The sequence below is a fragment of the Lithobates pipiens genome, unplaced genomic scaffold, assembly GCF_037356315.1.
Source record: "Lithobates pipiens isolate NorthernLeopardFrog02 unplaced genomic scaffold, aLitPip1_a1.2 Scaffold_18, whole genome shotgun sequence".
Classification (NCBI taxonomy): Eukaryota; Metazoa; Chordata; class Amphibia; order Anura; family Ranidae; genus Lithobates; species Lithobates pipiens.
The window spans coordinates 196960920-196984283 of NW_027507758.1; the positions used below are offsets into that span (position 1 = coordinate 196960920).

Here is a 23364-nt window from a genome sequence, read left to right on the forward strand (position 1 = left end):
AGTCGAGGCCCTGGAAGCCAATTCATTTGCCGTGAACTGTCCAACGATAAGCATGAATATTAAATTAGGGCAAACAATGAAAACCTTGTTGGGATATCAGGGGGTATCAGAACTGGCTCCCCTGTGGGACAATAGGAACTTGGTTGAACTAGCTAAAGTAGAAAGATCTAGGGAATGGGTGACCCAAGGGATTATTCGAGTGAGTCAATTATTCGTAGGTAACGCAATTAAATCATTTGCTGACCTAAAACAAGAATTACATTTATCCAATAGATCTTTTTATAAATATTTACAAGTCAGAAATGCAGTACAAACCCAATTTAAATCTCAAAGGGTGCAGCGGACCCGAATTTTGAATCTTATTCAAATAATATCCCAGGAACCATCTAAGGGATTAGTATCTCGACTATACGCCAGACTTGGCGATTTAGCAATGGATCATGGCGGCCTGACCAAGAACAGAGCAAGTTGGGAGCAGGAAATAGGGACATTGTCAAATGCAGAATGGGAATTAATTCTTAAACAGGGCAAATTGGTCTCAATCTCCCTGTCCCATAGAGTATCACACCTTTACTTTATTCATCGTGTATATTATACCCCCAAGAAAATGTTAAAGATGGGACTGCGAGATAACGACCAGTGTCCGAGATGTGGGTTAGTGGGCAACTTAATCCACATGTTTTGGAGATGCCCAAAGCTGTTCAGATACTGGAATAGCGTAATTGATGAGATAAATAAAACTTTCATGATCACCTTGGATACAATGGCCAGGTCCTGCCTTTTAGGCCTTTTCGAAGGCTGTAATATTCCAAAAAAAAAAAGGTGGAGCCAGTACTTAGGTGCCTATTTTTGGCAAGAAAGTTGATTGCACAACACTGGCAGGCGTGTTTGCCGCTGTCAATTGAGTTGTGGTTGACAGAGGTAAATTTAGTAATGGGAAATTAGTCTTTTTTGTAAAGCAAGGTAATCATAGCAAATTTATAAGACTGTGGGGGCCCTGGCTGGAAAGACTGGGTCTCCCCTCATAACTGAAATAGTAATGTTAGATCCCTTTATAATGATCGAGCAAGTTCTTCTTGTTTTGATCCCCGCTGGTCGCCTCTGTGTTGTTTTTTTTTTCTCTTTTTTTTTTTTCGAAGCCGATTGTGGTCACCACATCCTTAACAGCCATGATTTCCCACTGTCAGCAGAATGTAAACCAAACAAGTATCAGTTTAAAAAAAACTGTGTTGGGGGTCCTCTCAATCCATACCAGGCCGTATGAATATGGATTTTGAGGGGAACGTTATGGCAAAATGTAAAAAAAGGCATGTTCCCCAAAAAAACATACCAGGCCCTTATCTGAGCATGCAGCCCAGCAGGCCAGGAAAGGGGAGGGATGAGCCAGCGCCTCCCTCCTGAACCATACCCAGCCACATGCCCTTAACATGGGGGGATGCTTTGGAGGATGGGGGCTCCCCCCAAAGCACCTTGTCCCCATGTTGAGGAGGACAAAGGTCTCTTCCCCACAACCCTATCCAGGTGGTTGTGGGGATCTGCAGGCAGGGGGGCTTATCGGAATTTAAAAGCCCTCTTTAACAAGGGGGGTCCTAGATCCCACCCTCCCCCCATTATGTAAAGGAGTATGGGGTATATAGTACCCCTACTAATTCACCAAAAAAAGAGGCAAAAGTAAAAGAGTCCCTTTAACAAGGGGCCCCAAATCCCAGCCTCCCCCAATATGAATGAGTTTGGGGTACATAGTACCTCTACTCATTCACCAAAAAAAGTGTCAAAAGTAAAAAAAAAAATGCACAGAGACAGTTTTTTTTTTTTTTTATTCTTTATTTTTTCTTTTTTATCATTACAGAACAGTGATATACTCCTCTCACATAACAATTCTATTCAACAGCATATAATCACATTACTTCACTAACTCCCAATCATTATTCATTGTTAGATTGCCTTCTCATTTTTCCATTACAAATATATACCGTTTTCTTTTCCCTCTCCCCTTCCCCATACAACCCTCCAAGAACATATCCTGGTACCGCCTCTATAGGCGGAAAAGTACCCCAAAAAAGATAGAAGAAGAAAAAAAAGAAGAAAGAAAGAAAAAAAATATCCATTCCTATTCTACTTGGTTTGTTTCCATATTCATAGAATGTTCATCGGCATCAAGAAAGTTTAGCCTTTGCCTTCTCTATAAATAGTGAGTTTAACTCTTCTCGTAGCCACGTTAGTTTTTCCTCTATCTGCAAGGCTTGTGATTTCTTATGCGTGTTTTCCCAGGTCTTAATATCTTTGAATAGCCGATTTATCTGTGCCGTCACAAGACGTTTCCTACTTGCCCCCATAGATATCAAGGTCCCTCTAATAACGCATTTGTGTGTTTCCCATAGACAAAAGGGTGAAACTTCCCCTGTGTCATTGGTTCCAAAAAAGGAATCCAGTTCTTGAGCTGTTTCCCACACTCCAGATTTTTCAACAGTGTCTCATTAAGTTTCTAGTGCCACTCTCGGAGGCCTTGGTTTTCCTAGCACCAACCATGTTGGTATGCTGTGAAGAAGAGTGGTGAAGGCAGGGGTGGGTAGCCCTCAAAGTACAACGTGAGGGTAGGTTGGTGTCGCGCTGTTCTGGTTTAAGGTATTACACGAGAAGGGATAGTTCCCTATATTTCTCACTCAACAAATATCAGTGGGAGAGGTATTTCTCACTCAAACATATGGGGGAGGGGTATTATCCCCTAACACAATATGAAACTTCTCCCCTCTAGCTAGAAGTGTATATAATATAATTATATTTATATAAATTGTCAAACACTGGAATAAAACCAAAAAAAAATAAATTTGTAAACGCACTATAGGGGTGCCTGCACCTAGACACCACACAGGAGATATAATACTTGTTTGACCAGAAAGGTAAATTCAGTGTAATCGTGGTACACCAATACGAAAAATATAGTCAAAAGGATTATCAGAAAAGTAAACACACTGCAGAGCCAGTTATAGTCAGCTGACTAACCATGCACCAGAATGGAAAATATAGGCTTAGCTCCGTCGGCTTCAGCAGACCCAGTAAGCAAAAAAGTGCTATGTGCTAATAAAACCAGGGTAAATAAATAACAACTGCATGTCTCTTGGTGCAATGTATAAAACTTAATTTTAAATAAAAGTGAAATCAAGTGACCAAAATAGATTAATAAACGTGCTTATCATAAGATAGAAAAATCATAATTTGAGAAAAAATTATAAAATTATAAAATCTGTTTCTGAATGAAAAGTAAATACCCTACAGAGCCTCTATATCAGGTATGTAAGGTTTAGCTAGTTGAAAAGTGCTAAGTGCAATAAATTAATAAACGTGAATTTCATAAAGTAGACCAAAACATAGTGTGGGAAGAAACCAAAAAAATGATAAAAGTAAATACCCTACAGAGCCACTAGATCAGGTATGTTAAACTTTTGAAAAATCACACAATTCCAGAAGTGCTAAGTGCAATAAAGATTAGGTACCGATACGCTAAAGAGACTCTAGAGCAGCATATGTGAGAGCAAAGGTGCAAAAATAATAAACACACTACAGAGCCAGGTTCGTATGTGCAGTGAGCTGCATGTGGATCAGCAAGCTGTTGTATCTGCTTTAGCAAATTAGTCCAACACACAGGTGATGGGAGGGAACAGTGAGGGCACTTCAACAGTGTATATATAGTTCCTCAAGTTGCTCGTATTTTTGTTGTAACTGTGCAATCTGATTGGAGAAACACTGCTTCCCAGTGGATTCCTTTTTTCATGACCATACACTCAGGTGGGCAATGGCCCCTTACCTTGTGGTAAGGCAAAAAACGCCTTAAGCTGGAGGTCTCTTTAAGGTTCTTCCCACCAGGTTAAAACTTCTCCTTTTCCAATGTGTTTGGAGCTCCAGGGCAGGGCCGGATTAACATAGGGGCTATTGGAGTTGCAGCTCCAGGCCCCTTTCTCAAGATAGGCCCATTTGCCCAAAAAAAAAAAAAAAAAAAAAAGATTGACTTCGAGGATTGTAGCTCGGCAATCTGGAGTCACAGAGACCCCACATTTGGTGGGTAGGTAGCTAAAGACACTCCAGCACTGGTTAAAATATGGGGCTGCTATCATCTATGGTTCCGGAGATACGGGACTCCTTGCGCAGCCTGTCAGAAGCTACATACAGAGCGGCAGTATAACAGAACACTGCAGCAGACTGAGAGGATGAACTCACAGTGCTTATAATAATTATTTCTATATTACTTATTATAATTAACCCCTTGCCACCCAGGCCCATTCTGAGACTTCTCTCCTACATGTAAAAGTCATCATTTTTTTATGTTAGAAAATTACTCAGAACCCTCAAGCATTATATATTGTTTTAGCAGACACCCTATGGAATAAAATGGTGGTCTTTGCAACTTTTTATGTTACACAATATTTGCGCAGCAATTTTTCAAATGTTTTTTTTGGAAAGAAACTTTCATTTAAGTTAGCACGATTTTTTGTTGTGTACTAAGCGATGCTTTATATTTTTTTACAGGTTACATGTTTAGAGTTACAGAGGAGGTCTAGTGCTAGAATTATTGCTCTCGCTCTAATGATGGTGGCGTAGGTAACCTGTGTGTATCTGGCTCTGATACTAACCAGTGCCTACCCAGGGACTGACTAGTATCTCTCCCCAGCCTGTCCCCACACACCCTCTCACCTGCTGACCTGTGAATGGGGCAATCACTCCCGCAGTGTTATTGTGTTCTGCCAGTGAATACAATGATTAGTGTTGATAACTATAGCTGGCAGCACTGATTGTTTTGGGGAAAACCTGACAGGCTGGTTGTACTCAAGTCGGTTAATAGGTTGACTTGTGTAAAACCAGCTAGCCCATACATAGATCGACTATGGCTGGTCTCTGCTTAATTGGTGTAATTTCAATCCATGTCTGGTCCGCTTAACCACTACGCAGTCCCTAAACATCCTTCCACAAACCTTTACATTTTTCCTTCCCAGATTACTTCATCCTCCTCTCCTATATATAGTGCCCACTGTCATACTCTCCACACTTCTCTCCTATACATAGTGCCCACTGTCATACTCTCTACACTTCTTTCCTGTACATACTGCTCACTGTCATACTCTCCACACTTCTCTCCTATACATAGTGCCCACTGTCATACTCTCCACACTTCTCTCCTATACATACTGCTCACTGTCATACTCTCCACACTTCTCTCCTATACATAGTGCCCACTGTCATACTCTCCACACTTCTTTCCTGTACATACTGCTCACTGTCATACTCTCCACACTTCTCTCCTATACATAGTGCCCACTGTCATACTCTCCACACTTCTCTCCTATACATACTGCTCACTGTCATACTCTCCACACTTCTCTCCTATACATAGTGCCCACTGTCATACTCTCCACACTTCTCTCCTGTACATAGTGCCCACTGTCATACTCTCCACACTTCTCTCCTATACATAACACCTGCTGTCAAATCCTACACACTCCTCTCCTGTACATAGTGCCCACTGTCATACACTTCTCTCCTGTACATAGTGCCCACTGTCGTACCCTCTGTCAGGGTCGTTACCTGGTTGGTCGCGGTGCTGCCCGTGTTGGTGCGCGCCGATGTCCTGCGGTGCGTGCTGGGGTGCGTGTTCCTGTGCGTGCGGTGTTGCGCGCTCCTGTGGGCGCTGGTGCGCGTCGGTGTGTGCCCTCACATGCCCCTGCTGGCGCTGGTGCGCGTCAGCGCGCTGTGGTGGGCACTTCGGGTACCGCTGGTGTGTCTGCCGGCGTTCGGGGGCGCGCGCGCGCCTATGCGCGTCGGCGCGCGCGTGTGCGCGGTGCTTGGCGCCAAACGGCCTACTTAGGTCTGCCACTGACATCTCCCAGGTGCTGCCTGATCAACAGCTTCTCGGTTCCTGTCCCGTTGTTCGTATCCTGTGTTCCTGTTGCTTATCTCCTGACGACCCGGCTTTCCCTTGACACCGCTGACCTCTGCCTGCATCTGACCTCGGCCTGTTTGACCTCTCTTTTGCCTGCTCCTTCTGTGCCTCTGCTGCCCGCCTGTTGCCGTACCCTGCCTGCACCCGGACTTGCCCGCTCTGCTCCTGTTCTGTACCCAGTTTGCCTGTGTCCTATCTACACACCTGCTGCCGGAAGCTTCCTGCAAGTTCCTGCTCCTGGAGCCATATCACAGGCTCTCTTACCACTCCGCACTCTCAGCCACCTGTCTGCTCTATCAGGGGTTGTAAGTCGGACACGTACGGGAGACCACCCTCTGCCCAAGCGGACTCATCGGTTCGGTAAGTGCCAGCCTGACAGTATCAGGCAGCCATGACTGAGTCCGGGCAGGGGGCCTCCCCTATGGATGAGTTATGCAGACATTTGGCCGGTCTGACCCAAGCCGTGAAGAGTCTCCAGGATGGCTACTCAAGGTTGGAGGAGCAAGTCCAAGCCTTGTCCTCCTCATCTAACCCTCAAGGAACCTCCTCCACCGGTCTTTCATCTGCACCCTCCGTAGTGATGCTTCCTCTAGAGCCAAGGGTACCCACACCCGAGAGGTTTTCCGGCGATCGCACCAAGTATCGTGCGTTTCGCAACTCCTGCGAACTGTACTTCGCACTGCAGCCCCGGACATTCTCTCTAGAGGCAACCAAGGTGGGCTTTGTGATATCCCTGTTGTCCGGCGAGCCTCAAACCTGGGCCCATCGTTTACTGGAGCAGAAATCTGGAACCCTGGATAGCCTTGACAACTTCTTCTTGGCCATGTCTCAGCTCTATGAGGACCCTCAGTTGACTGCGACCGCAGAAGCCGCACTACACTCTCTCCAACAAGGTCGCAGAGCGGCCGAGGACTATGCAGTGGAGTTTCGCCGTTGGAGCTCCGACACGGATTGGAATGACGCCGCCTTGCGTCACCAATTCCGGATGGGACTTTCTGACCCCCTTAAGGATGAGTTGGCACGGGTAGGAATACCACAAACCCTGGATGAGTTAGTCAACCTCTCCATTCAGATTGACCGCCGGTTAAGGGAACGCCGGTCGGAGAGGTCCTCCAGCCACTTCCGTCCCACCTGGGTGCTCCCCAAGGTTCCCAGGTCTGCTGGTCAGTTCTCGTCTACCTCTTCTGCTCCCGCTCTGGAAGCTCCGGAACCAATGCAGCTCGGGTTACTCCGGCCCTCCTTGACCCCTGAAGAAAAGCAGCGCAGACGTACCCTTAACTTATGTCTCTACTGTGGTGAACCTGGGCATTATGTCAGGGCTTGCCCCAACAAGACACGTAAGTGTGTTTCCTCTTCCTTCACGTGTGCCTCTGTTCTACGAAAACCCAGTTCTCACCTTGCCCTTCTCCTCACTTTGCAGCTTCCAGGAGGGAGTTTTCCAGTGTCAGCCATCATTGACTCCGGAGCATGCAGCTGCTTTATCGATCTGACCTTCGCTGCCAACCATCACATCTCGCTCATACCCAAGGCTCAGGGGCTTGCTGTACATCTAGCCGATGGCTCCGCCCTTAGTTCCGGTCCTGTCACTCAAGAGACTGTTCCTCTGCTGGCTACTATGGGCACCTGTCACCAGGAGCACCTGCGTCTGGATGCCATCTCCTCCCCCTTGTTTCCAATTATCCTGGGGATACCCTGGTTGTAGGCCCACAATCCAAGCATTAACTGGGCCACAGGAGAAATCAAGTTTCTTTCCGATTACTGTCAACAACACTGCTTGGCCCGACCGACATGCAACTCCTCTTCACTTCTCTGTTTGGATGTCGATCCAAAATTGCTTCAGACCGTTCCGGAACCCTACAAGGACTTTGTGGATGTTTTCAGCAAAAAAGGCGCAGATATTCTTCCCCCCCACAGGCCTTATGACTGCCCTATTGAACTGTTACCAGGTACCGAAGTCCCCTTTGGGAGAATTTTTCCATTAACGGAACAGGAGTTAGGCACGCTGAAGGAGTATATTGACGAAAACCTAAAGAAAGGGTTTATCCGTCCGTCTACTTCCCCTGCCGGTGCTGGCATTTTTTTCGTCGAAAAAAAGGACCATTCCTTACGTCCATGCATTGACTATCGGGAATTGAATAAGATAACTGTCAAAAACCGTTACCCTTTACCCCTAGTACCCGAGTTGTTCCAGAGGCTGGGGTCTGCAGTCATCTTTTCGAAATTGGATCTTCGCGGAGCTTACAATTTAATCCGTATCCGAGAAGGAGACGAGTGGAAGACAGCGTTTCGTACTCGTTTTGGGCACTACGAGTACCTTGTCATGCCCTTCGGGCTGTGTAATGCACCCGCAACCTTTCAACATTTTGTCAACGACATCTTTCGCGACTACCTGGATCTATACGTAATTGCATACCTGGATGATATCCTAATCTTTTCCTCATCCTTGGAAGACCATCGTAGACATGTCCGTAGTGTGCTAGCTCGTCTCAGGGTACACGGGCTCTACGCGAAACTCGAAAAGTGCGAGTTTGAACGCCAGTCCATCCAATTCCTGGGCCTGGTTATATCTGTGGAGGGCATCAAGATGGACCCCCAAAAAGTATCTGCCATCCTGGACTGGCCTGCACCTGAGGACAGGAAGGGCGTACAACGTTTCGTCGGTTTTTCCAACTTCTACCGGAAATTTATCAGGGGTTTCTCTGCGATTATTGCTCCCATCACCGAACTGACCAGGCAGGGTACCCGATTCTCTTGGACCCCTGAGGCACAGCTGGCCTTCGAAAAACTTAAGATGCTGTTCACCTCTGCCTCTATTCTAAAACATCCGGACCCAGCCCTACCCTTCGTTCTGGAAGTGGATGCCTCGGAAATCGCTGTGGGGGCGGTGTTATCCCAACGGCAGGGTGCCAAGGCCCTTCTTTTCCCGGTGGCGTTCTTTTCTCGCAAACTGTCATCATCCGAAAGGAACTATGATGTTGGGGACCGAGAACTTCTGGCCATTAAGGCGGCTCTGGAGGAGTGGCGTTACTTATTGGAAGGTGCTGCACATCCCATCCTGGTTTACACCGACCACAAAAACCTGGAATATTTGAGAACTGCCAAAAGACTTAGACCACGGCAAGCCAGATGGGCTCTTTTTTTTTCCCGGTTTCAATTTCATATCACCTATAGACCTGGTTCTAAGAATGTCAAGCCGGATGCCCTGTCACGTATGTTTTCTATCCCCGAAGAGACTCGGCCTCCTGATACTATTCTCCCTTCTGGGAACTTCTTGCTCCTCCAAGGGGACCTTATCTCCCGGATCAGACAGGCTTCTGTTGGAATGCCCCCGAGCCCCGAGGTCAGCTGTAGTGAGGGGTTGTTCTGGCATAAAGGCAAGATTGTGGTCCCTGAAGCCTTGAAGGTAAACGTGTTGGAACTCTGCCACGATCATAAGATGGCCGGACACTTTGGTACCCGGAAGACTGCCGAACTGATTCAGCGCACCTTTTGGTGGCCTCAACTTCTTAAGGACTGCAAGGACTATGTGGACTCGTGCAGCACTTGCTCCCGAAATAAAAACAGCCGGACGCGGGCTTGGGGCCTACTGAAACCTTTACCTGTCCCTGAGAGACCGTGGAAAATGATCTCGATGGACTTTATCGTGGAACTCCCCCTTTCCGAGGGGTTCTCCACTATCTTTGTTGTCGTAGATAGGCTGTCCAAGATGGCCCATTTCCTCCCGATGAGGGGCACTCCCTCGGCTATGGAGACGGCCAAGATCTTTGTCAAAGAAGTTGTAAGGCTGCATGGGATCCCGGCAAGTATTGTTTCCGACCGAGGCGCCCAATTCACCTCGAGGTTTTGGAGAGCGCTCTGCGGGTCTCTTGAAATTGAACTGGCCTTTTCCTCCGCTTATCACCCCCAGACAAACGGACAAACGGAGAGAACCAATCAGTCCCTGGAGCAGTACATCCGCTGTTTTTCTTCCTTCTCGCAGGATGACTGGGTCTCGCTACTACCCATGGCAGAGTTTGCCTATAACAACTCCTTGCACTCCGCCATCAACCAGACACCGTTCTTTGCCAATTACGGCTTCCACCCAGCCTTCTTGCCCAGCTCAGTCCCAGAATGCCTTGTTCCGGCAGTTTCCGAGACATTGGACTTCTTTTCTAAAAACAACCAACTCCTAAAGGAAACCATGGCCCGGTCCCAGGAATGCTATAAACGGGCGTTTGACAAAAGGAGACGGGGAGAACTCGTTCTGGCTCCCGGCAGCCAAGTATGGTTATCTACAGTCAACCTTAAGATGGCCTGTCCTTCCAAGAAGTTAGGCCCTAAATTCATGGGCCCCTTTTCTGTAAAAAGGAAGATAAACGAAGTGGCATATGAACTTAACCTGCCTGACTCTTTTAGAGTGCACCCGGTCTTTCACGTGACCTTACTGAAGCCCGTTACCCCAAATCCCTTTGCTGACCGCACCACCGACCCACCCGAACCTGTTATAGTGAACAATGAAGAGGAGTTTGAGGTTGAAGCAATCCTTGATTGCAGGAAGAGGGGTAATGTAACCCAGTACCTCATCAAGTGGAAGGGTTATGGACCTGAGGACAACTCCTGGGAACCCGAGGACAATCTACATCAGTCATGTCCAAAGTCCGGCCCACGGGCCATTTGCGGCCCGCGGTCCGGTTTTGTATGGCCCCCACCTTGCCCCCAGCTTCTCCTGCATTATGGCCCGCCTGGCTCCGCACACCCCGAGCGCCTCTCTGACAAGCTGAGGCGTGTGCGGCAGGTCCGGAGCCTGTGATTCCGGCGGGGATTGGTGGCGGTGATTGGCTGCTAGTGCCTCTCACCCCGCCTCTCATCCCCGCCTCCCACTGACAATCAGATGCTGGGGGCGGTCCAAGGCCTCCGGGAAGCTGACAGCACACGCCGCCAATAGCAGACACTGAGCTGTCCCTGCAGCAGCTGCAGATCTCTCAGTGCCTGTGATTGGCGGCGCGGATTGGCGGCGCGGATTGGCTGCGGCGCCGCGCGCTGTCAGGTGCCTGAAATCAGAACGAGAGGAGAAAGAAGGTAAAGAGAATTACCGATAAAGATATTTAAAGAGAATTAAAGAGAGAATATTAAAGAGAGCGAATATTAAAGAGAGAGAGAATATTAAAGAGAGAGAGAATTAAAGAGAGAGAGGAATAAAGAGAATTAAAGAGAATTAGTGAGAGAAATAAAGAGAATTAAAGAGAGAGAGAGAGAGAGAGAGAGAGAGAGAGAGAGAGAATTAAAGAGAGAGAGAAATAAAGAGAGAGAGAAATAAAGAGAGAATTAAAGAGAGAGAGAATTAAAGAGAGAGAGAATTAAAGAGAGAGAGAATTAAAGCGAGAGAGAATTAAAGAGAGAGAGAGAATTAAAGAGAAAGAGAGAGAGAAATAAAGAGAACGAGAGAAATAAAGAAAAAGAGAATTAAATAAAGAGAAAGAGAGAAATAAAGAGAAAGAGAATTAAATACATATATCCAAATAACAGCTCATCTTCCCCACACACAGGTGCAAAAGGTAGCAGAATTCTTGCTGGGCGGTGTATTCGTGTATGGGACAAACACGCTTAGACCAAAACCTCTGACACTGCGCTTACATAATCATTTTCCCATTCTGGTCAATTTATAAAATGGCGACTGTAAACAAGAGAAGGAAAGTTGACAGTGAGGGCCGCCGCTTCCAGGACAAGTGGAAAGTGGAATATTTCTTCACTGAAATACGGAATCACTGTGTTTGTCTGATATGCCAAGAGACTGTGGCTGTTTATAAGGAATTTAATGTCAAGAGGCACTACCAGTCGCGACATAGCACATATGACAAGCTAACAGGGCGCGACCGCAGTGAAAAGTTGAAGCAACTTGAAGCTGTTTTAATGTCGCAACAGCGATTTTTCACAAGAGCCCGTGAGTCAAATGAAAATGCCACAAAGGCAAGCTATGAGGTGGCAACGTTAATTGCTAAAAATTGCAGATCTTTTGCTGAGGGTGACTTCATCAAAGAATGTGTTATGAAAATGGTGGAGAATATCTGTCCAGAGAAGAAGCAAGAGTTTGCCAACATTTGCCTGGCTCGTAACACTGTAGCACGGAGAATTGAAGAGATTTCATCAGATATTAAGAGACAGTTGACATCCAAAGGAGCGGATTTTGATTTCTTTTCTATAGCCTGTGATGAAAGCACAGACCTATCTGACACGGCTCAGTTGCTGATTTTTATGAGAGGGGTGGACGATGAAATGAATGTGACTGAAGAGCTACTTGACCTCCAGAGTCTTACGGACCAAACAAGAGGAAAAGATTTGTTTGTTTCTGTTAGTTCCGCCATAAATGACATGAACTTGCCTTGGAACAAAGTTACTGGGATTATTACTGATGGGGCACCTGCCATGGCTGGTGAGAGAAGTGGATTAGCAGCCCTAATCTGTAACAAGGTGATTGAAGAAGGAGGCAAAGCTATTAAACTCCACTGTATCATTCATCAACAAGTTCTTTGTGCTAAACATCTCAAATATGACCATGTTATGAAACCGGTGGTGAAGACTATTAATTTTATTCGCTCTAAAGCCCTGTGCCACCGCCAGTTTAAACAGTTTCTACTGGACATCCAGGCTGAATACGAAGATGTTTTATATCACAACGATGTAAGATGGCTCAGTTGGGGGTCTGCACTGCAGCGTTTCTACTCTCTCAAAAAGGAAATTGGAGAATTCTTGGAAACAAAGGGACAACCGATGCAAGAACTATCTGATCCAATGTGGCTGGCCGATTTGGGGTTTCTAGTTGACATAACCAAGCATCTGAATGTCCTGAACGCGAGTCTTCAGGGGAAAGATGCAGCAGTGAACCAGCTTTATTCACACCTCAAAGCCTTTGGAACAAAGCTGCAACTTTTCATAAGGCAGTTGTCACAAGCACAACCCAATCTTATACATTTTTCAGCGTTGCAGGAAATAATGACCAGTTTTCCACAGGACAATATCAGTGCGCAAATGAGCAGATATGCAGCAGACATCACATCTCTGGCTGGGGAGTTTAAACGGCGCTTTCAGGATTTTGCAGCTATTGAAAAGGAGATCAGCCTTTTCTCCTCTCCATTCTCTGTTGACCCCGATGATGCTCCAGATCAGCTGCAGCTTGAGCTCATTGAGCTGCATTGTGACAGCGAGTTACGCAGTCGTCACCAACTACTCTCTCTTGTAAACTTTTATCGCCAACTGGATAAAAGCCGGTTTCAAGAGATTCGAACATTGGCTAAGAAAATGCTGAGCTTGTTTGGCTCAACATATATATGTGAGAAGACGTTCTCTGTTATGAACTTTAACAAGAACCGCGTGAGGACAAGACTAAGTGACTCTCACCTGCGGGACATTTTGCGCATCAAAACCACTGCCTTTGACCCAGACCTGACCTATGTGCTGCAGTCCAGATCTCAGTTTCACCCTTCACATTAATGCAGACAAGTTTTCTTTTTCAATTCAGATTAATGTAAAATCTCAGTTAGTATCAGTTGGTCTAAATCAGTTATGACTATATTTCACAAGATGGACACTTGGTTTTATGTTCCTGTTCATATTTTTTTTTAGCTTAAAAGTTGACAGACAGCCTTTATTAATGTACTTTAGAATGTTCCTGACATATATTTCAGCTTCCTGGATTTTTTTTTTCATCCGGCCTTCATATATGAAAGGCAGAGTGATTTAACACCTGTGTAGATTTGTCATCCATGTGACGAAATTAAAAGTATGCCGTTTGCAATAAACTTTGGTTAAAAATTTAATTTGCATTTCATTTTAACGGTTCAAAAAAAGTCAGGCAAAATGGTCGGCCCTCATGCATGTTCACTTCATGAAATCCGGCCCTCTTTGAAAAAAGTTTGGACACCCCTGATCTACATGCTCAGGAACTTTTGCGGGCCTTCAAGAACCGTCAGGTTTCCAGATCGGCTCACCTGGGCAGCCGGAGTCTGCCCTTAGGGAGGGGGCACTGTCAGGGTCGTTACCTGGTTGGTCGCGGTGCTGCCCGTGTTGGTGCGCGCCGATGTCCTGCGGTGCGTGCTGGGGTGCGTGTTCCTGTGCGTGCGGTGTTGCGCGCTCCTGTGGGCGCTGGTGAGCGTCGGTGTGTGCCCTCACGTGCCCTTGCTGGCGCTGGTGCGCGTCAGCGCGCTGTGGTGGGCACTTCGGGTACCGCTGGTGTGTCTGCCGGCGTTCGGGGGCGCGCGCGGGCGCGCCTATGCGCGCGCCCGTGCGCGTCGGCGCGCGCGTGTGCGCGGTGCTTGGCGCCAAACGGCCTACTTAGGTCTGCCACTGACATCTCCCAGGTGCTGCCTGATCAACAGCTTCTCGGTTCCTGTCCCGTTGTTCGTATCCTGTGTTCCTGTTGCTTATCTCCTGACGACCCGGCTTTCCCTTGACACCGCTGACCTCTGCCTGCATCTGACCTCGGCCTGTTTGACCTCTCTTTTGCCTGCTCCTTCTGTGCCTCTGCTGCCCGCCTGTTGCCGTACCCTGCCTGCACCCGGACTTGCCCGCTCTGCTCCTGTTCTGTACCCAGTTTGCCTGTGTCCTATCTACACACCTGCTGCCGGAAGCTTCCTGCAAGTTCCTGCTCCTGGAGCCATATCACAGGCTCTCTTACCACTCCACACTCTCAGCCACCTGTCTGCTCTATCAGGGGTTGTAAGTCGGACACGTACGGGAGACCACCCTCTGCCCAAGCGGACTCATCGGTTCGGTAAGTGCCAGCCTGACACCCTCCACACTCCTCTCCTATACATAGTACCCACCGTCATACCCTCCACACTACTCTCCTGTACATACTACTGACTGTCATACCCTGCACACTCCTCTCCTGTACATACTACTGACTTTCATACCCTGCACACTCCTCTCCTATACATAGTGCCCAATATCATACCTCCAACACTTTTCTCCTATACATAGTGCCAACTGTCATACCCTCCACACTCCTCTCCTGTACATACTACTCACTGTCATACCCTCCATACTGCTCTCCTATACATAGTGCCCACTGTCAATACCCTCCCTCCACACTCCTCTCCTGAAATTACTGCTTACTGTTCTACTCTCCACACTTCTCTCCTGTACATATTGCTCGCTGTCATACCCTCCACACTCTTCTCTTATACACAGTGCCAAATGTCATACCCCCTACACTCCTCTGCTGTGCATACTGCCCACTGTCATACCCTTCACACTCCTCTCCTGTAGATAGTGCCTTCTGCCATACCCTCTGCACTCCCCTCATGTACATAGTACCCACTGTTAGACCCTCCACATTCCTCTGCCTTGCCTGCACATACTTCCCACTTTTATACCATCCATACTCCTCCCCTATGCCTCTTACCCACAAAAACTGTTCTTTAAAATTATACTAAATATCCTCAATGTTACCAGCTCTAGAATGGGCACTTTTGTCAGTTCAACTAAAGGGAATCTCAGTCCTCATATTTGTTCTGCCCCATTATTAGTACTTATTTAATTTTGTAATTACTATTGTGATGTATAGAGGAACACGGGGGATGTCAGCTACTCTAAATATAGCATTTGTAAAAAAAAGCGTCCCTGAAAATATTTTTGAAATGTTGACAACTATGCACTTAGGCACTGCCCAAGGGCCACAGGGTCAGTAGGGGGCCCCATGAGAGGCTCCTGTGATATTAAAGCGGTAGTAAACTTTTCTAACATTACTACTTTTTAGAGGCCCTGAGGTAGGTTATGCCATAATGTACAAGTATGCCCAGCATATTGGCACATTAGGGTACACTTACCTGTCAGACTGAGCCCTCCAGTGCTGTGCTGTGATCAATCCGGCAGGCCCGGGCACTTCCATCTTCACCCGGTCTTCCTTCTGGGTTCTGTGCCTTCGGTGACTTGCCTTGGCCAGGCTGTGTTGATGTCATTCCCACACATGCTCATGTGCATCCTCTTTCTCTCATCCCCCCCTTTCTCTCTCGTCCTCCCTCCCTTACCCCTCCCACCTCTTTCATCCCCTTTCTCTCTCTCTCTTTTTCTCTCTCTCTCTCTTTAATTTAATTTGTTATAACAAAAAATAGTTTGATTTTTATTTATTTATTGTTTATAAAAGGCCCCACCAAAATCCTCAGCACCAGGCCCATGATGTGCTTAATCTTGCCCTGCTCCAGGGGACCATAGTAAATTAATACAAAAGGGGTACCATAGTGTAGTAATTTTGAATGATAACCAATTTATTAAAGAAATTTACACAGGGTACTTACAATTTTTCATTCATAAAATATCAGTGTAAAAACGAGTAGCGAACTGGTATCTCTATGCAGCAGCAGAGGGCGTCCTTCCCGTCCCTACACGTGGCGTCACATCACGTGACTTCATCAGGGGTTGCTGGGAAAGGACGCTGTGAACATATTTATAGTCTCCAGTGAACACCTGCTGTGTTCGGCCATTTTCCAGTTGACTCCTATGGATAGCATTGGCGCCCGCCATTTTATTGAAGCCCGGTCGAGCGGCGTGCTTGAGTACATCGCCCTCATCCTGGCAATAGCCTTAGATTAACCCATTTTATGTCGCACCCTCGGGGCGCCGCCATTTTGTTGGTTTTCTATCTATTTCAAAGAAGTGTTTATCTTATACATGTCACACATGTTGCCGCCGCCATTTTATAGGTTATTATCTAATTGTCAGGCAGCTCATACAAAAATAGAGACGGAACCTGAAGTGTTTACAATTCATATAGGTACTTATACTGGCGCCAGTGATAAGTTATAAATAATTTAAACATTTTTTTTTTTTTTTGAGTATAAAGACCTAAAAGATAAAATTGGATTACAGGGAAAAAAAGGGGGGAAAGGATCGGAAGGAAGCTCACCGCTGCCGCATATTCCTATACACAATATAAAATATCTATGTAGAGGACAATTAAAAAATGATAAAAATAAATCAATATTAAGATAAGATTGGCAATATCAATACACAAATATAAAAATTAATAAAAATATAAGAATAAAAAATAGGATAAAGAAAAAAATATAAAAATATATATATATAAATAAAAATAAAAATAAAGTAAAGTAAAAAATGTATAATAAAATCTATATCTATAAAATAGAGAGGTATTGCATGGGGAAATTATGTAGATGAATAAAAAGAAAGGGATCTTATGTGGATGTATATACTATGCTAATATACTACTATATTTTACCTGATCCAAGATAAAGAGAAAGAAAAACAAGATAAGTTTAAAGATTTCCCGTAATCTTAGATTTTAATTTGCAATATATAAAACAATTGAGAAAATAATAAGGAAACACTGGCATATACTATTGGCCGATAAACATTTGAGTGAGAGTCTACCAAAATCTCCAAGATTTATATATATAGAAAAGCACCCACAATGCGAGATAAAATCGTAAGAAACATACCAGACCCCCCAAAAAAAACATTCACATTCTTCACGGGAAAAGATTTCTTCCCATGTAAAAGATGCTACGCATGCCTAAGAACTAAACAGCCCAATCAAAAGAAGTTTGAGTTCAAATCTACAAGCACAGGAAACACATACGAAATAAAGAATTTCATCTGCTGCAACACAGAGGGGGCGGTATATATGTTAGAATGCAGTTGCGGGCTGCAATACGTGGGACAAACGAAACGATCACTTAAAATGCAAATCAAAGAACACGTTCAAAATATCCTTAAAGGATACGACAAACATAGCGTGTCAAAACATTTCCTATTATACCATAACAGAGACCCCTCACAGCTAACATTTTGGGGGATAGAACCATATATTAAACATTGGAGAGGAGGACATAAAGTAAGAACACTAAGCCAATTGGAGTCAAAATGGATCTTTACATTAGACACATTTGCACCACGAGGTATGAATATAGAATTTGATTTAAATTGTTTTCTGAGCGATTTTTACATTTTAAATCAAGCGATTGTATGATATCTGTAAGAATCCCGATTTGCTATATCCAGTAGTATATACATCCACATAAGATCCCTTTCTTTTTATTCATCTACATAATTTCCCCATGCAATACCTCTCTATTTTATAGATATAGATTTTATTATACATTTTTTACTTATTATTTTTCCTATTTTTTATTTTTATTTATATATATTTTTTTTATATTTTTTTTTATCCGATTTTTTATTCTTATATTTTTATTAATTTTTATATTTGTGTATTGATATTGCCAATCTTATCTTAATATTGATTTATTTTTATCATTTTTTAATTGTCCTCTACATAGATATTTTATATTGTGTATAGGAATATGTGGCAGCGGTGGGCTTCCTTCCGATCCTTTCCCCCCTTTTTTTCCCTGTAATCCAATTTTATCTTTTAGGTCTTTATACTCAAAATAATTTTTTTTTTTTAAATTATTTATAACTTATCTCTGGCGCCAGTATAAGTACCTATATGGATTGTAAACACTTCAGGTTCCGTCTCTATTTTTGTATGAGCTGCCTGACAATTAGATAATAACCTATAAAATGGCGGCGGCAACATGTGCGACATGTATAAGATAAACACTTCTTTGAAATAGATAGAAAACCAACAAAATGGCGGCGCCCCGCGGGCGCGACATAAAATGGGTTAATCTAAGGCTATTGCTAGGACGAGGGCGATGTACTCAAGCACGCCGCTCGTCCGGGCTTTAATAAAATGGCGGGGGCCAATGCTATCCAAAGGAGTCAACTGGAAAATGGCCGAACACAGCAGGTGTTCACTGGAGACTATATATATGTTCACAGCGTCCTTTCCCAGCATTCCCTGATGAAGTCACGTGATGTGACGCCACGCGTAGGGACGGGAAGGACGCCCTCTGCTGCTGCATAGAGATACCAGTTCGCTACTCGTTTTTACACTGATATTTTATGAATGAAAAATTGTGTTTTTGAGTACCCTGTGTAAATTTCTTTAATAAATTGGTTATCATTCAAAATTACTACACTATGGTACCCTTTTTGTATTAATTTACTATGGTCCCCTGGAGCTCCAAACACATTGGAAAGGAGAAGTTTTAACCTGGTGGGAAGAACCTTAACCACTTGCAGACCGGACCAATTTGCTGGTCAAAGACCAGACCCCTTTTTGCGATTTGGCACTGCGTCGCTTTAACTGACAATTGCGCGGTCATGCGACGTGGCTCCCAAACAAAATTGACGTCCTTTTTCTCCCACAAATAGAGCTTTATTTTGGTGGTATTTGATCACCCCTGCGGTTTTTATTTTTTGCGCTATAACCAAAAATAGAGCGACAATTTTGAAAAAAACCCATTATTTTTTACTTTTTGTTATAATAAATATCCCCCAAAAATATATAAAAAAACATTTTTTTCCCTCAGTTTAGGCCGATACGTATTCTTCTACATATTTTTAGTAAAAAAAAATCGCAATAAGCGATTATTGATTGGTTTGCGCAAAAGTTATAGCGTTTACAAAATAGGGATAGTTTTATAGCATTTTTATTAATAATTTTTTATTATTTTTTTTTTTACTAGTAATGGCGGCGATCAGCGATTTTTATTGTGACTGCGACATTGTGGGGGACCCATCGGACATTTTTGACACATTTTTGGGACCATTGTCATTTATACAGTAATCACTGCTATATAAATGCAGTGATTCCTGTGTAAATGACACTGGCAGTGAAAGGGTTAACCAGTGGGTGGCAGTGTAGGGGTTAAGTGTTCCTAGGGGTGTGTTACTAACTGTGGGGGGGTTGGGCTTTCATTTAGTGAACACTGATCTCTGCTCCAATCACATGGAGCAGAGATCAGCGTCACTAGTTGCTAGGCAGAATGGAGAAATGTTGTTTACACAGCATTTCCTCCATTCGGCCGCTCTGTGAGACGATCGCGGGGATGCCCGCGGCGATCGAGTCCGCGGGTCCCGCGACCAGACTCACGGGGGTCCTGACCAGCGCGGGACCGCGCCACCGGCGGCGCGCTCCCGATGTCAGGGCGGCATTGAATATTGGACGTACCTGTACGTCAATATGCCTGCCCGTGCCATTCTGTCGACGTACATCGTCGTGCGCTGGTGGGGAAGTGGTTAAAGAGACCTCCAGCTTAAGGCGTTTTTTGCCTTACCACAAGGTAAGGGGCCATTGCCCACCTGAGTGTATGGTCATGAAAAAAGGAATCCACTGGGAAGCAGTGTTTCTCCAATCAGATTGCACAGTTACAACAAAAATACGAGCACCTTGAGGAACTATATATATATACTGTTGAAGTGCCCTCACTGTTCCATCCCATCACCTGTGTGTTGGACTAATTTGCTAAAGTAGATACAACAGCTTGCTGATCCACGTGCAGCTCACTGCACATACGAACCTGGCTCTGTAGTGTGTTTATTATTTTTGCACCTTTGCTCTCACATATGCTGCTCTAGAGTCTCTTTAGCGTATCGGTACCTAATCTTTATTGCACTCTGGAATTGTGTGATTTTTCAAAAGTTTAACATACCTGATCTAGTGGCTCTGTAGGGTATTTAATTTTATCATTTTTTTTGTTTTGTTTTTCCCCACACTATGTTTTGGTCTACTTTATGAAATTCACGTTTATTAATTTATTGCACTTAGCACGTTTCAACAAGCTAAACCTTACATACCTGATATAGAGGCTCTGTAGGGTATTTACTTTTCGTTCAGAAACAGATTTTATAATTTTATCATTTTTTCTCACATTATGATTTTCTATCTTATGATAAGCACGTTTATTAATCTATTTTGGTCACTTGATTTCACTTTTATTTTAAATTACGTTTTATACATTGCACCAAGAGACATGCAGTTGTTATTTATTTACCCTGGTTTTATTAGCACATAGCACTTTTTTGCTTGCTGGGTCTGCTGAAGGCGACGGAGCTAAGCCTATATTTTCCATTCTGGTGCATGGTTAGTCAGCTGACTATAGCTGGCTCTGCAGTGTGTTTACTTTTCTGATAATCCTTCTGACTATATTGTTCGTATTGGTGTACCGCGATAACACTGAACTTACCTTTCTGGTCAAACAAGTATTATATCTCCTGTGTGGGGTCTAGGTGCAGGCACCCCTGTAGTGCGTTTACTAATTTTTAAATTTTTTAAAAAATTTTGGTTTTATTCCAGTGTTTGACAATTTGTATAAATATAATTATATTATATACACTTCTAGCTAGAGGGGAAGAGTTTCATATTGTGTTAGGGGATAATACCCCTCCCCTATATGTTTGAGTGAGAAATACCTCTCCCACTCATATTTGTTGAGTGAGAAATATAGGGAACTATCCCTTCTCGTGTAATACCTTAAACCAGAACAGCGTGACACCAACCTACCCTCACGTTGTAACTAAGTGGATTTGGTTTGACCCATCTCGGGGAACGCAGCAGTTCCTCGATCTATCACATAATAGTGGCAGCGCAGGAATAACTACCTTATTAGCCCTCAAAGTAGCATTTTAATTTACATAAGTCAGGCAATAGCAATCACCATATCTTCTTAGTATCATCTTTAACATCTCAGACTTATTTATTATGGCAGTAGAGAAATGCATTGTAGTCCAAAGAGGAAAGAAAATTATTTTCTAAGATATTTTTATGCAAGAAATACAATTATTAAAATAACAGGTTATAGTACTGTAATTTCTTTGTCACTGCCTTATTAAATGAGCTAATTTAGCTGTTTTCAGCAGTGATCTACAATTTAGTCAGTTAGTGTATAGTTTAAGATAGTGTATAAGACTCATTGTTAGCTGTTCAGAATATGTAAATGTCTAAGTTGTGAACCTTTCTACGTGTATTTGATCAAATGCTTCATTATGACTTGGAATTTTTGTAATGCTTACCTGTGTGTTTTACCCAATTTATCAATGTAAAATTTAAGTAATTTTTTTCAACTTTCCATCTATTAAATCTTCTGCCCTTATGTGTTTTAACTTTGAATAGTAAAACATTTTTTTCCTGCCAGTAAATCCCTTATACAGCCCATTTCCTGTTTCTTGTCTGTTAAAATGCCTAGGCTTATGACATCATATACAGCTCTCTCTCACTCTCATGAGAGCTTGCCAGGAAGGGAGGGGGGATGAGGTGTGTCTGTGTAAATCCAGGAAGTGAACAGGCAGCAGCTTCAGCTGCCCGCAGTTAAGATGGTTGCAGCCAGACTCAGTGGAGGGAGATTTCTGCAGCATATTTGGCAAGTACAGAATCACAGTATATATAAAATAATATGCAAAGTGTTTGGAGGGAAGCTTCAGAATGGCAAAGATGTTTTTATTATAAATTATGTGAGCAGACTGCAATTCCTCTTTAATAAAGTCATCATTTTTCTTTTTCATTTATTTTAGGATCTTGATGCCCAGAAAGAACTGGAAACATTAATTATATCCTTAAGGCCGTAATAATATTTTATGTCCAAGCAAACAGTAATTGATCTCCCAGTCCAATAAAATAAACCCTCCATACTATGCAACAATTACGGTACACACTGATGTGAATTCTTATAGCATGGCTCTTAATTATTGATTAAAATCAAATTATATTGCTTACAAATAGGCTACATTTAGCTATGGATTTAATTCCAAGGAAACCACAACTGAAATGCCATTCAGACAGTTGTGGTGGATACAAATTGTTTCTGCTTCCATCCTGATGTTTCTTTGGTAAATCAGTATATTGTCTTCCAACAACATATGACAGACAACAAGGAATATACAACAGGAGGTACAGTATACTAGCTTATGTGTACAAAATGCAAAAGCCACACATTCTTTTCTAAAGACTCCAGGTAATGTAGCTTGGAGAATCCAGGTTCTACACAGATTTCTTCACCAAAAATGTAGCTTTTCTTTAATTATGTTATTTCTGGCCTTGTATTGCAGTATCTATATAGCAGTTTTAGAACAATACAATGTTACAAAATCTGGATGTCCACAGCATTACTTTCATCATTATAATTTGTATAGTGTATTTTAAATTTTATGGAAATCCTGTACTGTATAAGCAGTACCTGCAGAACGTATTGCGTTAACACAATAAAAATATTTTTTAGTCTAAACAATTTGGTCAAGTTTTGCTTTCTGTTAGAATGTGTCCAAATTTTGATACCTCAAAATAAATGGGATTTTTAAGGCAATAAAAAATGATATACTACTTATAAAAAGAAATATTTATTTATTATAAATATAGAAGAAAAAAAGAAAAAAAAAACATTATATATAGAAAAAATCCATAATGTAACATTATTATATAGACATACAATAATGCATTAAACAGTACAGTATACATGAATGTAAACAACAAACGAGCGGCTAAACCAACGTGTTTCAAAAAAAGTGCATATAAATAATTTCTTCTTCAGGGAAGCCACTCTCTGTAAATACATAATGAACAATAAATATAACGCAAACCAATAATATACATAAAGAAA

General features: G+C 43.5%; 1 protein-coding gene across 1 annotated transcript in view; it reads left to right on the forward strand.

Moving 5' to 3' along the window:
* Positions 1-22995, forward strand: part of RMDN2 (regulator of microtubule dynamics 2) — a 649991-nt gene extending 626996 nt beyond the window's left edge. Inside the window, exon 10 of the mRNA XM_077486505.1 lies at positions 22283-22995. Coding sequence (XP_077342631.1) covers positions 22283-22336 — 54 coding nt within the window. The 3' untranslated portion in view covers positions 22337-22995. The remainder of the gene's footprint in view (positions 1-22282) is intronic.
* Positions 22996-23364: the final 369 nt, after the last annotated feature.